The 15337-nt window shown below is 45.8% G+C and overlaps 1 protein-coding gene across 4 annotated transcripts in view; it reads left to right on the forward strand.

The window, feature by feature from the left end:
- The window catches only part of greb1 (growth regulating estrogen receptor binding 1), a 396947-nt gene that overhangs the window by 304033 nt on the left and 77577 nt on the right, over positions 1-15337 (forward strand). For all 4 annotated transcript variants that reach the window (XM_070885003.1, XM_070885002.1, XM_070885004.1 and 1 more), the window contains 4 exons: positions 1563-1678; positions 7449-7648; positions 12041-12136; positions 12241-12839. In XM_070885003.1, the coding sequence (XP_070741104.1) occupies positions 1563-1678; positions 7449-7648; positions 12041-12136; positions 12241-12839 (1011 nt within the window). The remainder of the gene's footprint in view (positions 1-1562; positions 1679-7448; positions 7649-12040; positions 12137-12240; positions 12840-15337) is intronic.

Raw genomic sequence — 15337 nt, forward strand, 5'->3', positions numbered from 1 at the left:
TAAAGCTGCCTCAAGAATATAGCGTGGCAGTCATTCAATCGGGTATTTTCTCCATAAATGGAAGATATTTTATGTATTCAAGTTATTGGCAGACTTGTTTATGTCTTTATTTTCTATGCTACATGACAGTCAACACAGCTATGCCTCAGTGATAGCACTCTGGTCTCTGAGTTAGAAGATCAAGCTCCACTTTAGAGACTTGAACACATAATCTAGACTGGTCCTTCAGTGTAGTAATTAAGGGAGTGCTGCACTGTCAGAAGTGCCATATTTCGAATGAGACATTAAACCGAGGCCTTGTCTGCCCTCTCAGTGGATGTGGAAGATCCCATGGCACATTTCAAAGTAGAGCAGGAGAGTTCTCCCAGTGTCCTGGCCAATATTTATCCCTCAAAATACAGATTATCTGGTCATTTATCTCATTACTGTTTGTGGACCTTTGCTGTGCAGAAATTGGATGCTGCATTTCCCTTCATTATAACAGTGACTTCACTTCAAAAAGTATTTCATTGGCGATAAAGTGCTTTGGGATATCCTGAGATCATGAAAGGTGCTATATAAATGCAAGTTCTTTCTTTATTACACATAAGCGTGCTGGTGTTCAAAAAAAAATTTGCTTATTATTAAATATTGTCTACATTAATCACACTCGGAATATAACAATAAATTTCTTACAGGGCAATAATTAGACACAGTTAAAGTACTGTGTGTAGTCGCTCCATTATAGAAATAACATTAAAGCCATTGAGAAGGCACAGTGTAGATTCACTAGGATGATAACAAGGATTGAGAAACTACAGTTATGAGGAGACTTAAGATACTTTGACTATTTCCACTGGAGCAGAGATGGCTAAGAGGATATTTAACAGAGGTTTCTAAAATTATGAAGGCTTTTGATAAAGTGAATAAGAAAAGACTAATTCATCTGGTTTGCTCATCATTAATTTCCAATCATCAATATAAAATGATCATAAGGAGAGTGAGAAGAGGAATGAATAGAAATATCTTTCAGCAGAAAGTTGCAAAAGCATGAAATGCTTTGCCACAGGGATTGTTTGAGGCCGAGATCATTGAATCTTTTAAGGGAAGAACAGATACAACATTTGAGACAGAATATAGGGATATGGGCAAGAGTACGAAAGAGAGATTAGTTTTGAATTGCTCTTGCAAAGACGTGGCAGCTGAATGACCTACTTAAGCACTGTAAACTTCTGATTTATAACTATCACATTAATCCTTGTAGATTCACAAATTGGTAACTTTTTAATTCATCCAGTATGAGTCTTGGGTAATCACTTCTCATCTACTAAGTAAACCTATTGGATGTTAATGATGTAGATGCTCCCAGCACAACATCAACAGACACAAACAGGCTGTACAACACAGACAACCAAGTAAAAGGATCACATATCTTTGTTGGAAAATCCTATAATACTTCATTTGATTTATGGATTTTAAGAGCATTTGTTCTGCTGAAGAGTTCTTTAATAATACAGGTCATATACTCAACAAGAATTGATGTAGACCCACATTTGATTGGTATGTATCTCTTATTTTGAAAGGGTTGGCAAAAGATAGAGGACCCTGATTGGGCACCTCAAACCTACTTGGATCTTGAAGACCTGCCATGCATACTTATCCTATCTGGCACTGATCCTTGTGGAGAATCTTTTCCAAGGTAAAGACAACTTCTTTTGAAAAAAGATTTTACTATTATTACTAGCTGAAATTTCTCACCAAAGTAATGAAGGAAAACCTGGGGATTGAAGGCGATTTCAAATCACTGTGATTGTAGGTTATGTGTTTGACTGTTTTTTAAGAAAAAATGGATTCCGGTGACGGTAAGGTTTTCCATAGGGATAGGAACTGAGTAATCCTTATCAATCAGTCTGAGCTAAATTTGGCCCAGTTCATAGATTTTTGTTCAGGTTGACTTGCCCCCTCTTTTGAGCATAAATACCTCAATGCAGATGACCAACAATTAAAAATTCATTGGGAGTTATCAGAAGTTCTACAGGGAATTCTTTGAAATACTTTTAGAAGTCCTTTCTGACAATATTTTATGTGTATAAAACACATAATGCAGCTGCAAAAACTACATTTCAAATGCTAAATGCCATAAGAAAAAAAAACAAAGCATAGAAATGGCCGTAAAACTGTTGAATAAGTGTCCTTACTATTCCCTTTAGAAGTTATGTATACAGCCCTTCACGAGTAACCGTGGACGCCCATTAATCATAAGTGTAAATATGACTCAGCACTCTACACAAATGAGCATCAGGAACTTGCGCGCAGGACTTAACTCCTTTATTTTAATGTACCTAGCCCTGAACCCCTGTCCTCGGAAATGTAAATGGTGTGCAAAATTGATGGCGATCTTGTGTAACACATTTCTGTCCACAATATCAGGCAAACTCAATTGGAAAATGTACCATCTCTGTGTCATCTCTAGAAAGGAATGAGTTCAGCTAGGTTAATGGGGAAGATCACTGAAGGTCACACATTGTGCGGAAGGGGTAAGGTTAATCTTTTTGACCCCACAAAAGTCAGTTGAAAACCTTTTTTTAAGTGGCGTGCAGTGGTCCCTTTAAGGACCTCTAGTTAGGCTGCACTCTGCCAAGGATCAGCTTTTCTTTAAAGAGTCACTGGGGCCGAAAATAAGTGCAGCCAGAAAGCTGGTGGTGTTGAGGCCTTTTTTCCCCCGATTAGCACTGCAAAGTTTGCGGTGGCCATTGGAGCCACAAAAAAGTGTTCCAGTCTTATTAGAAGTTATGCAGTCTTAATTGGGGCGTTACTCCCATGGGAAATTCACTCTTGGGGTGATGTGGCAGCTGCCATTGCAGCACAGGCGCGAGGAACGAGCTTTGGAATGGATGGCCGTGGCTCTGCAAGAGTCGACGGAGCATCTAAGTGTTGTCATATCTGGTGGCTCTCGGACTGTGGCTCACATGCATTCTCAACTGGATGCCCCTCGAGACCTCGGTGTTGCTTTCGCTGCTGGGTCCACCACAGGCCACGGGGGACCTTCATTGTGGCGCCACAGCACCGACCTGAGCTGCCTCAGATTGGTGGTGGTGGTATTGTGCCGCCCCTGGTGAGTTATTCAGGCTCCTCGGGCCAAGATATGGATGATGCGCTACCTCCGGCTCGCAGCCTTCCTGGCCCCAGACCTGTCACTCCGCCAGTGCCTCCACGCATGGCCTCGCCCGAGACAAGTCAGACTGAACCCTCCCAGGAGGGTGTTGACCAGTCTCCAGCCGGCCCTTCCAGGCCCAAAGCTGCTCGAGGGCATCCTAGAAGGAAATCTGCAGCTTCCACACAGGAAACACAGCAGCCTTCCCAGACCCATGAGGCAGCCACAGGGGAGACACTGAGGTGAAGTCGCAGGTTAGGCACACATAAGATCATCATCGGCAATCCCTCGACGTCGAGGATGACTTGCTTCCACTCTACAAGGGAGTTCTCAGGTGGCTGAACAGTCCAATGTGGGACCTACAGTATCTGTCACAGGTAAGGTAGACAGTGGTTGAAGGAAAGGGTGAGTGGGGAGCCTGGGTTGCCGCATGCTCCTTCCACTGTCTGTGCTTGGTTTCTGCATGATCTCGGCGACGAGACTCGAGGTGCTCAGCGCGCTCCCGGATGCTCTTCTTCCACTTTAGTCGGTCTTGGGCCAGGGATTCCCAGGTGCTGGTGGGAATGTTGCACTTTATCAAGGAGGCTTTGAGGGTGTCCTTGAAGCGTTTCCTCTACCCACCTCGGGCTTGCTTGCTATGTTGAGGCTCGGAGTAGAGCGCTTGCTTTGGGAGTCTCGTGTCAGGTATGCAGACGATGTAACCCGTCCAGCGGAGTTGATCGAGCGTGGTCAGTGCTTTGATGCTGGGGATGTTGGCCTGAGCGAGAACACTGATGTTGGTGCATATGTCCTCCCAATGGATTTGCAGGATTTTGCGGAGGCAGCGTTCATTGGTGGTACTTCTCCAATGCTTTGAGGTGTCTGCTGTATATAGTCCATGTTTCTGAGCCAGATAGGAGGGCGGGTATCACTACTGCCCTGTAGACCATAAACTTGGTGCCAGATTTGAGGGCCTGGTCTTCAAAAACTCTTCCTCAGGCGATAGAAGGCTGCGCTGGCACAAGTGTTGGACGTCGTCATTGATGTCTGCCCTTGCTGACAGTAGGCTCCTGAGGTATGGAAAATAGTCCACGTTGTCCAAGGCCTCACCATGGATTTTGATAACCGGGGGCAATGCTGTGTGGCGGGATCAGGTTGGTGGAGGATCTTTGTCTTATGGATGTTTAGTGTAAAGACCCTGCTTTCGTACGCCTCGGTGATGTTTTGACGATGGCTTAGGGTTTGGCCTCCGAATATGCGCAGATGCAAGCGTCGTCTGTGTACCATAGTTCAATGACAGAGGATGGGGCGACCTTGGATCTAGTCTGGAGGTTAACGCTCGGAATGCTGAGCTGGGGCGAAGTTTCCAGTCTGAGCCCCTGGATTGAGATTTCAGTTTTCTCTGTGAATCTCGGGATCTCTCTTTCTCTCTTTCTCTCTCGTTTTTTTTACCCTTTTTTCTTTCTCGATTCCTATTTCTCTATTTCTCTATCTCTCCCAAGAAAATTTTCTCATTCTGTTTCTCATTCCTTTCCTCACTTCTATCTTTCTCCTTTCTCTTTTGTTCCCTCTCTCGCTCCCCCCTCTCTCGCTCATCCTCCCTCGCTCATCCACTCACTCTCTCTTTCCTTCTCCCTTTTCCTCTGTCTCTCTCTCTTCCCCCCCTGTCCCTCTCACTCACCCTCTCTCGTTACCTCTCTCCTCTCTCTCTCCCCTTGAGTGCGGATTCTCAAACATCCTCAGGTTTGGATCTTAGCTCCTTGTCTCTCCGCTCCCATGGCTCCGAGATATCTGCCCCTGTGCACCGGCCTTAAAATCTGGCGGGGAAACCGTCAGCTAAAGGGCCGGCTTCTTCACACTGAAAATGGGTCCGAGGGTGGAGCGGCAGCGGTGCGCACTTTTAGCAGGTTACTGCTGCCGCAATCCCCACACCACCACGAGAGTCGGCGGTGACCCACAACGCTGAAGACCTCCCGGGCCGAATCTATGTTGGGGCGCCCAGTTGTGTCCAAAGCAGTGGCGGCTGCCACAAACGGGCAGTAATGGTCCTTCCCGGGACCGTGAATTTCGGGGCCACTGTCTTTATGCAAATTGCTTGCCAATTATTTTTTGTTTATAAAGAAGAACACAAGGGGGTCAAAATGTCATTATTTTATTCGAGTACTGTGTCCACTTCTGGTTACAAGAAACCGGGCAGATATTCAAGCACCAGAGGCAGTGCAGACAAGAGCCAGAGCACTGAATACTAGTGTAAAAGGACTATTATCAGCAAAGATTGGAGAAAATTGGACTTTTCATCCTTGAAAGGAGGTGTCTTTGAGAGGTGATCATATGGAGGCATAAATGATAGTTAAGGGAATAGACAAGGTAAATCCAGACTGTTACTTTAAAGCGATTGGTTGCATGACGTGCTTGTGACCTGTCTTGGAAAGGCGGGATACTTCATTATAATATTTAAATCAGGCTCCCACAATGCAGTTGTGCTCTGGAACACTGCTGAGAGCCAGTCAGAGCAGGAGTTCCACCCCGGCCCCTCAAGCAAAGTCAATCTTCTGTCAATCGCAGCCTCTCCTTGCTGTCGTGATTGTCAACCTGCGATCCTGAGCCTTCTGCTCTGCGATCAGTTGACCCCCGCCCCCCCCCCCACAATCCACTATCTTTCCTTCCCTCCCTTTAGATTGCAAGTCTGACCCCCCCACCACCCCTGATCTTTCCTGATTGCTCCCGGCAGCCGGTCAATCTGTCAATCGGGCTGGATATTGGGCAGGAAACAGAATAACAAAATGATATTGAGAAAATAAATGATCATGAAAGCTGCGGTTTTGTCGTAAACATCCAACTGGAAAAAAAATTATCTGCCCTACCAATCTGGCTTCCATGAGACTGAGGAATAAACTGCACTCACTTACTTCTGTTGTCATGAACAACTTTAGAAGGCACTTAGGAATGGGCATTAAATTCAGCATCACTCTCATTCTGAGAACAAATTAAAAATAAGGAAATTAAAAAGACAGATTGAGAGGTACAACCTTTGAGGGTTGATTTCATGCTCATGGGGAGCGAGATTCACAGGAAGCTCATGGGAAATTTCTGTTTATTAATTTACTGTGTCCACAATCTCCTGCAATATACTCCCTGCTAAGAATGCAAAACTGTCCCTTTTTAAGGTATTGATACTGCTAATATATGTGTGGATCCACAAGTGGGAAAGATAACATTCAAATGTTATAAATTTTACTTGTTTTTACGTGTTTTCATTGGATGTGGACAGCCAAGAGAAGACGACCTTCTCCCATTGAACAATTGAAGCATTTGGAATTGATATTATTTATCATGGGGTTGAGTTTTCGCTTTGGGCACAATCGGCGAAACAAGTGCAAATTGCACCAAAATTGCGCAAGTTTTGAGAAGTGATTTTTTTTTTCTTCCAAGTTTCCATGCAAACTCTCTTTCATATCGTTGAATGTAAAATCTGCAATGAACCATCGTAATCAAGCAGCATTTTATAACGTAACTTTAAAAAAAAAAAATTTGTTTAAAAAAATGTTCCTAAATATATTTAAGCATGGTAACTTGGTGCAGTTTGATTAATACAGTTGAAAATTGTTTATCATAAAAAAATAAGCATTTTTAATCAGACTGTCAGACCAATTCACCACCTGTGAGTAACCCAATTTTAAATAACTGCAAATGAATTTTAAAAACTATACAGAACCATTTTACTAATTATATTGGGGTACAGTCGTCAGTTTCTTAGTAAATTTAAAAAAAAGTTATATTCAAAAGCTTTTAAAACGTGCCTCGTAGTGCCCTTGCACCCCCCAAAAATTAGCTTAATTTTTTGTGCCTCCTCCACGCCCACTAAAGGACGCAATTAGTGGAAACTTCCAAAGGTAATTAATTTGAACTGGGTACATGGCCAGTTTTGTGGGTGGGGTCAGATTCTAGCATGATGTTTTTTAAACTAGTTGTAAAAGATCTCGGAAAGTCAATTTGCACTGGACGTACTTTGCTTTGAAATTCCACAATCTTTTGCGCTGTTTTGGCTGATTTCAGGCAAATTATGCTGAAAAAAAACTCCAGGCCCATATATTGATGCAGCTCTTCTGCCAGAGATGTCCATGTCACCTCTCGCACTGGAACATGTTGAAAATAGTTTGGTTCCTGCTGTTTTCCCCTCACAATGCTCAAGATGAAATTTGTATCCCTACAGGAAGTACCATTTCTATATGCATAGAAAGTGAGCTGTAGGTTTGTTTGTTGTTGAAGTAAATGAGATATCTGAAAGTTTGCTTGGCATTACTTTAACTAATTTTCTGCTTTCTTCCCTTCCCAGGTCTGCAAAGTACTATGATTTACGTTTAATAAACTCAACTTGTCTTTTGCGAACTGCTTTGGAGCAAGAACTGGGTCTGGCAGCTTGTTATGTAGTTCTTGATGCCCCCGGGCAGACAGTGATAGTGAATGATCTCTCTGAGAGTGACCTGGATAAGCCAGGCAACACTGACGATGAAGAGGACAATGTCGCTATTGAAGGTATGCTGTTTTGGAACAAATAAGTAGACACGAATGACCAATTCCTCTGAGACCCGCGGATAAAAACCTATTAGAGTAAGGTGACCCTGGTGATTTAGTAGTTTCCACTTTCCATACCTTGGGAGCCTATTATCAGCAAAGGCAGACATCGACGGTGAGGGTCAACACCGCCTCCAGTGCGCCAGCACAGCCTTCAGCTGCCTGAGGAAAAGAGTGTTCAAAGATCAGGCGCTCAAATCTGGCACCAAGCTTTTGGTCTACAGGGCTGTAGTGATACCCACCCTCCTGTATGGCTCAGAGATGTGGACCATATACAGTAGACACCTCAAATCGCTGGAGAAATACCACGAACGATGTCTCCGCAAGATCCTGCAAATCCCCTGGGAGGACAAACGTACCAACATTAGTGTTCTCGATCAGGCCAGCATCGAAGCACTGACCACACTCGACTAGCTCCGTTGGGCGGGCCACATTGTTCACATGCCCGACACAAGACTTGCAAAGCAAGCGCTCTACTCGGAACTCCTACAAGGCAAGCGAACCAAAGGTGGGCAGCGGAAACGTTACAGGGACACCCTCAAAGCCTGAAGGAAAGGGTGGTTGGAGAGCCTGGGTTGACGCACGCTCCTTCCGCTGTCTACGCTTGGTTTCTGCTTGTTCTCGGCAAAGGGACTCGAGCTGCTCAACCCCCTCTCTCCCAGATGCTCTCCTCCATTTTGGACGGTCGTGGGTCAGGAATCAGTGGGGATGTTGTACTTTATCAAGGAGACTTTGAGGGTGTTCTTGAAGCTTTTCCTCTGCCATACCTGGGGCTCACTTGCCGTATCGAAGCTCCGAGTAGAGCGCTTGCTTTGGGAGTCTCGTGTCAGGCATGCGGATGATGTGGCCCACCCAGAAGAGTTGGTTGAGTGCTTTGATGCTGAGGATGTTGGCCTGAGCGAGAACACTGACGTTGATGCGTCGGTCCTGCCAGTGGATTTGCAGAATCTTGCGGAGGCATCGCTGTGGGTATTTCTCCAGAGTTTTGAGGTGTCTGCTGTATATAGACCACGTCTCTGAGCCATATCGGAGGGCGGGTATCACTATTGCCCTGTAGACCATAAGTTTGGTGCTGGATTTGAGGTCCTGGTCTTCAAACACTTTTTTTTTAGGTGACCGAAGGCTGCGCTGGCGCACTGAAGGCGGTGTTGGACCACATCGTCAATGTCTGCTCTTGCTGACAGTAGGCGCCCTAGGTATGGAAAATGGTCCACGTTCTCCAAGACCTCGTCGTGGATTTCGATAATCGGGGGCCAGTGCTGTGTGGCGGGGTCAGGTTGGTAGAGGACCTTTGTCTTATGGATGTTTAGCATAAGGCTCATGCTCTCATACACCTCGGTGAAGGTGTTGACGATAGTTTGGAGTTCGTATTCCAAGAGTGCGCAGACGCAAGCATCGTCTGCATACTGTAGTTCGATGACCGAGAATGGGAAGACCTTGGATCTGGCCTGGAGGCGGCAGAGGTTGAACAGATTCCCATTTGTTCTATAATTTAGCTCCACCCCAGCGGGGAGCTTGCTATGGGTGAGATGAAGCATTGCAGCAAGGAAGATTGAAAAGAGTGCTGGTGCGATGACGCAGCCTTGTTTGACCCCGGTCCGGATGTGGATTGGGTCTGTGATGGATCCATTGGTCAGGATCACGGCTTGCATGTCATCATGGAGCAGGAGGATGGTGACAAACTTTTGAGGGTGGCCGAAACGGAGGAGTACGCTCCATAATCCCTCACGGTTGACAGTGTCGAAGGCCTTTGTGAGGTCAAAGAAGGCCATGTACAAGGGTTGGACATTTCTCTTGTAGTTGTTGCGCGGTGAAGATCATGTCCGTTGTACCCCTAAGTATACGCAATCCACATTGCGATTCTGATCGGAGCTCCTCAGCCAAAGGGAGAAGACGATTGAGGAGGATTCTTGTGATGACTTTCCCTGTGGCTGACAGCAGGAAAACTCCTCTATAGTTACCGCAGTCAGACCTGTCCCCTTTTTTGAAGATGATCATGATTACAGCATCCTTGAGATCTCCTGGCATGCGCTCCTCCTTCCAGATAAGAGAAATGAGGTCATGTGTTTGTGCCAATAGTGCTTCTCCGCCATGCTTTAGTGCTTCAACGGGAATTCCATCTGCTCCTGTTGCCTTGCTATTCTTCAGCTGACGGGTGGCCTTTTCAACCTCGTGCCGGGCTGGGGTTGTGCTGAGATGGTGGCAGGTCGCATGCTTGCGGGATGGAGTCGAGGGCACTCGCGTTGAAGACGGAGTCTCGGTTAAGGAGATCTTCTAAATGATCCTTCCAACAGGCACTGACTGCCTTTCTGTTTCTGAATTAACTGGTGTAAACAGAGCAGTGTTGGGGGACACCACAAATTATTCCATTGTCTCTCGATTGAAAAACAATAAAAACAGCCATGCTTTCAGCTCTTGATGACACCTGCTGAAAAGTTCACACATTTGGGGGGCGAAATTGCCTCTTTTTCTAGCCCCATTAGTGCCTCTTGGGGGGATCGCTAACTGGGCGTAATGGCGTTTTCGCCTGGTGGAGGGGGGCTCTACTGCCTCCCGGGAAATTACTCAAGGTTTGGGGAGCTGCTGTTCCGGCAGCGCCCCGGGCCAGCACGCACCCGGCGATGACGTCATCACCATGCACGCCGACCTCTCACCGCATTGCGCCAAACCCTTCCCGCTCTGCAGGTCGTGAAACTGTCAGATATCCGCTGCTGGGGCAACCCTTAAAGGGGAGGCCTTTAGCGGCCCGGGCTGCCATCATAATTTGTCAGCCGATCCTTGGGTCAGCCCGACAATGGCGGCCCTAACTTCGACCGGGCTGCCTTCATATAGCCCGGCATTCCGTTTTGGGTGCTGGGCTGGTCTAATGCGTCCCTGGTCATCCAGTGGCGGTCACCAAATGGCCGTGCAGAGTGCCTTTAATGGAAGGGGAGTGGCGTTGTAGCGCGTAACGTGGAGCATCAGCGTAGCGCGTCAGCGCTACCGCCCCGGGAGTACCACTTAAAGGAAGCGGAGGGTGGGAGACGAGGCTCTGCTTCCTTTGAGGGGCAGAAGGCCCAATTCCACCTTGGGGACGGGACGGGGCGATAACAGCCCCGGCCCCGGAAGGATACCACCCCCGATCGGGGTGAGGGGCAATTTTGCCCCCTTGATGTGCAGGGTTGGCTGCACCATAGTTTAAAAGCCTATCTACCGATCTTAAACACGAGGATTGCTACCAGAACAAGGTAGAACAGTATTGTTGGATGAGCTACTCTGCCTTTGAGAGGAATAGGAAAAAGCACTACATGGAGCGAAAAGGTGGCACACTGACCTTTCATCTTGAGGTTCAAATTCAGCAAGATTGATTTTATGAAAGTCTCCCTTGTCAGTTGAATGTGAAATTTGGTCCTACTCAGCACAGTTGCGAGAGAGGTCCACAGCACAGAATGGTCAAATACGCTGGTCTGCATGGCTTAATACTAACGGCACAACATTAGCTATCTGAACTCAGGGTGAGTTAGGAAATGGTGCGATGACATGCAAATTTAACAGCCCAGAAGGAACACTATTACTCCCATCACATCTATGCTGGCTCTTTGAAAGTTTGTTCCATTCCCCTGTCCTTTTCACATCCCTTTTATTTTTTTTCCCCAAGTATTTACCCATTATGGATTATGCTTCCACCAATGTTTCTGGTAGGGCACTCCATACCCTAACAGCTCTCTGTGTAAAAAAAAAGCTTTAAAAATATCCCCATTTCTCTCCATTTGTTCTTTTCACCTTAAATTTAAGCCCTCTAGTTACTAACTCAGTGATCAGTAGAAGTAATTTCTCCTTATTTACCTTCTCAAAACTCTTCATAATTCTGAATACTTCTATCAAAATTGTTAACCTGCTTTACTCTAATGAAAGGAGCTTCATTTTCTCCAATCGTTTTGAAGTGTCTCATGCCTGGCATCATAGTGAATTTCTTCTGCACCCTCTCCATGCCCTTGATATGCTTCCTAAAGTAGGGTGCACAAAATCGGATGTAATATTCTAATTGCAGCCTATCCAATGATATGTACAGCATGAAATGGATTTGGTGGAGGGCTAGGTGCTTCACTGTAAGGTGGGATAGGAACAGAAGGGTGATTTTGCACTTCCCAGCAGTTTGCTGAAGCTTTTTGGAGGTGCTTGGGAGCAGGTCACTTGCTGCCTTCTTGACTAGACATTGCCATGTGATATGGAAGGATCAAAGGCGAGGGAAGATAAAAAAACATTTTAAATGCAGGCAAAACTAATTATCACTATTATATTTCAAATGCATCATAAACACGTTCCAATGACTAATGTTACACTGTGACTTGTTATTTGTTGCTTTTATTTTAGTGACAAGAGTTGCAGACTTGGGAAAGAAAAATAGTATTAAGAGACATCGTTCATATTCTAATCACTCAGCTTCATCTAGATCATCAAAAGCCTCAAGTAAGAAAAATACTCTTGAGTTTTGAAATTGTTTTGCATCACAATTTACTGAAATGTTTCATCTGACGCAAATTCATAACTTTATTTTTCTATGGCAAAATTAGGCTTAATCTGCGACAGTGATCCTTTCTCTGCCTCTGGAGCAGAGGATTCTGCAAGACATCCACTGAATGCTGAATTTGTTAATATTGAGGACAGTAGTGTGACCAAAGACAAACCTAAGCTGAGAGCAGACAATGCACAGCAGAAGCCTATCCATGAGACTCGCTATTCAGAAAAGCAGAGAATAAGCTTAGATCAAATCGACAACAGCAACAAAAGCTCAAGAAGAACCTCAGAAATCTTTTCTTCTGACTCTTCCACTACTCAGACTCCCATTTTGGGACAGACGCCATCCCAGTGCCCAAGGACAAAGGCGGCAAGTCAACCGCCAACTGTGTTTCTCCCCAAACTGGTCTACGAGATTGTTACTAAAGTGGACAATGCTGGAGTAGCTAAATTGTCATCCTTTCTTCCGCACCATTCAGTGCATTGGATAACCTCCTTTCACCCTTCATTGGCCAAAATGATGACTTCCACAGAGCAATCCCTGTACTATCGCCAGTGGATAGTGGCTAAACAAAACCATATGGATTTTAACAAGATACAGAGTAGAACTGAGATGTTTCATCCACGCAGACTTCTGCTGAATGGTCCACCACAGGTGAGGGGGAGGGGCTGGATAGCAATAGTTCATAAAATGTTTCATTTGTGTAGTTTTAAAACATTGGGAGTGGAAATAAAAAAAGAACGGCCACTCATAATATATCTGAATTCAGAAGATTGTTTTTTTAAATGGGTGTCGCTGGCAAGGCCAGCATTTATTGCCCATTCCTAATTCCCTTGAGAAGGTGGTAGTGAACCGTTACAGTCCTTGTGGTGAAGGTACTCCCACAGTGCTGTAGGGAGGGAGTTCCAGGATTCTGACCCAGCGACGATGAAGGAACGGTGATATATTTCCAAGTCAGGCTGGTGTGTGACTGGGAGGGGAACTTGGAGGTGGTGATGTTCCTATGCGCCTGCTGCCCTTGTCCTTCTAGGTGGAAGAGGTTGCGGGTTTGGGAGGTACTGGCGAAGAATCTTTGGCGAGTTGCTGCAGTGCATCTTGTAGCTGGGGGACACTGCAGCCACGGTGCGCCAGTGGTGGAGGGAGTGAATGTTTAAGGTGGTGGATGGAGTGCCAATCAAGCGGGCTGCTCTGTTATGGATGGTGTTGAGCTTCTTGAGTATTGCTGGAGCTGCACTCATCCAGGCAAGTGGAGAGTATTCCATCACATTCCTGACTTGTGCTTTGTAGAGGCTTTGGGGAGTCATGCGGTGAGACAGTCATTGCAGAATACCCATCCTTTGACCTGCTCTTGTAGTCACATTATTTATATGGCTGGTCCAGTTAAGTTTCTCGTCAATGGTGACCCCCAGGATGTTGATGTGGGGGATTCAGCGATGGCATTGCCGTTGAATATTTTGTGTTGCCATCTCCGCTAACAGCAATTACTTGCATCCAGAACCTTGAAACCCCTTCATCCACTTAAGACTGATTACAGATTTATTACATCAGCTGTCTGATGTCACCTGGGAAACTTCCCTCAAATGCTAGTCTTCACTTAATTCCTTCAATCTTGTTAAGAGTAGATACTTGCGCATAATACCTGTGAAAGGCAAGGGACCAGAGGGAGCAATTTGGAAAGAGGGTTGATCACAGAGCTATTAAGGGGGAACTATCATCATCATCATTATAGGCAGTCCCTCAAAATCAAAGAAGACTTGCTTCCACTCAAAGTGAGTTCTCCGGTGACTGTACAGTCCAATACAGGAATTACAGTCTCTATCACAGGTGGGACAGACGGTCATTGAAGGAAAAGGTGGGTGGGGAGTCTGGTTTGCCACAAGCTCCTTCCACTGCCTGCGCTTGTTTTCTGCATGCTCTCGGTGACGATACTCTCTACTCTAGCCATGGGAGATGGTGAGATCAGTGGGACAGTGCAATCGGCAGTGAGAGTGCACACCTAGAAAAGTTACCATCACATCCTGTGAATTTTCAGACAGCCAGAAGCTTTCACACTTGTCTCTGTCTCCTGAATCACAATGGGCTGGGCGGTTATGCCATAATTTGTTAGTTTATGGTCTCCTTTAAGCAGATCCATAACAACAACAGTTGTGGGAGGAGGGAGGGTGGGGGTGGATGGTGATGAGGATTAGAAGCAGGAAGGCAAATTTCTTCATCCATAATGCTGAGGAAAAGGCCTTACAGGAGTCCTTCAAGTTACTTCCTGCGCTTATTTTCTCTGCCACAATCTCCTTGATTTTTTACTCCCATGCACTAGTTCAGATACTTTCACTTGGGGGAATTAGGTCGTAAATGTGAGGATGTGACACAGGTGACTCAGAGTGCGAGGAAGCCAGAGGAGTAGGACGTGGGTGAGGGTCTGCCACTTTTCCAGCGAAAGCAGAAGAGAAGGCTGCCCATGGCTTCGGAATCATGCGACTCAGAACTCATGAAAAGAAGGATGTTTGAAGAACATCATATGTATATCCAGGCTATATGAAAGAAAGACGTGCATTGATATGGTGCCTTTCATGACCACTGGACGTCCCAAAGCACTTTACAGTCAATTAAGTACTTTTTGAAGTGTAGTCACTATTATGTAGGAAATGCGGCAGCCAATTTGTGAACAGCAAGCTCCCACAAACAGCAATGTGAAAATGACCAGATATTGATGTTGATTGAGGGATAATTATTGGCCAGGACACCGGGGATAATTCCCCTCCTCTTCTTCGAAATAATGTCATAAGATCTTTTACGTCCACCTGAGAGAGCAGACAGGACTGCGGTTTAACATCTCATCCGAAAGACAGCACCTCTGAGTACTGCACTCCCTCAGTATTGCACTGGAGTGTCAGCCTGGATTTTTGTGCTCAAGTCTTTGGAGTGGGACTTGAACCGACAACCTTCTGACTCACAGGCAAGGATGCTACCCACTGAGCCACAGCTGACACTTGGAAAGTCAGTTTCCAGGGATATGCGGCAATGGATAGCTCATTTGCTGCATCATTCTGCAATCATAAGCAGCCTGAGACCAGTCACAGAAGTATAGACTGCTGCCCTACTGACAGTAGCCTTCATACCAGCTTTCAGTTACTGGGGACTCGGATGCTGGCTGT

The sequence above is a fragment of the Pristiophorus japonicus genome, chromosome 7 (genome assembly GCF_044704955.1).
Source record: "Pristiophorus japonicus isolate sPriJap1 chromosome 7, sPriJap1.hap1, whole genome shotgun sequence".
Classification (NCBI taxonomy): Eukaryota; Metazoa; Chordata; class Chondrichthyes; family Pristiophoridae; genus Pristiophorus; species Pristiophorus japonicus.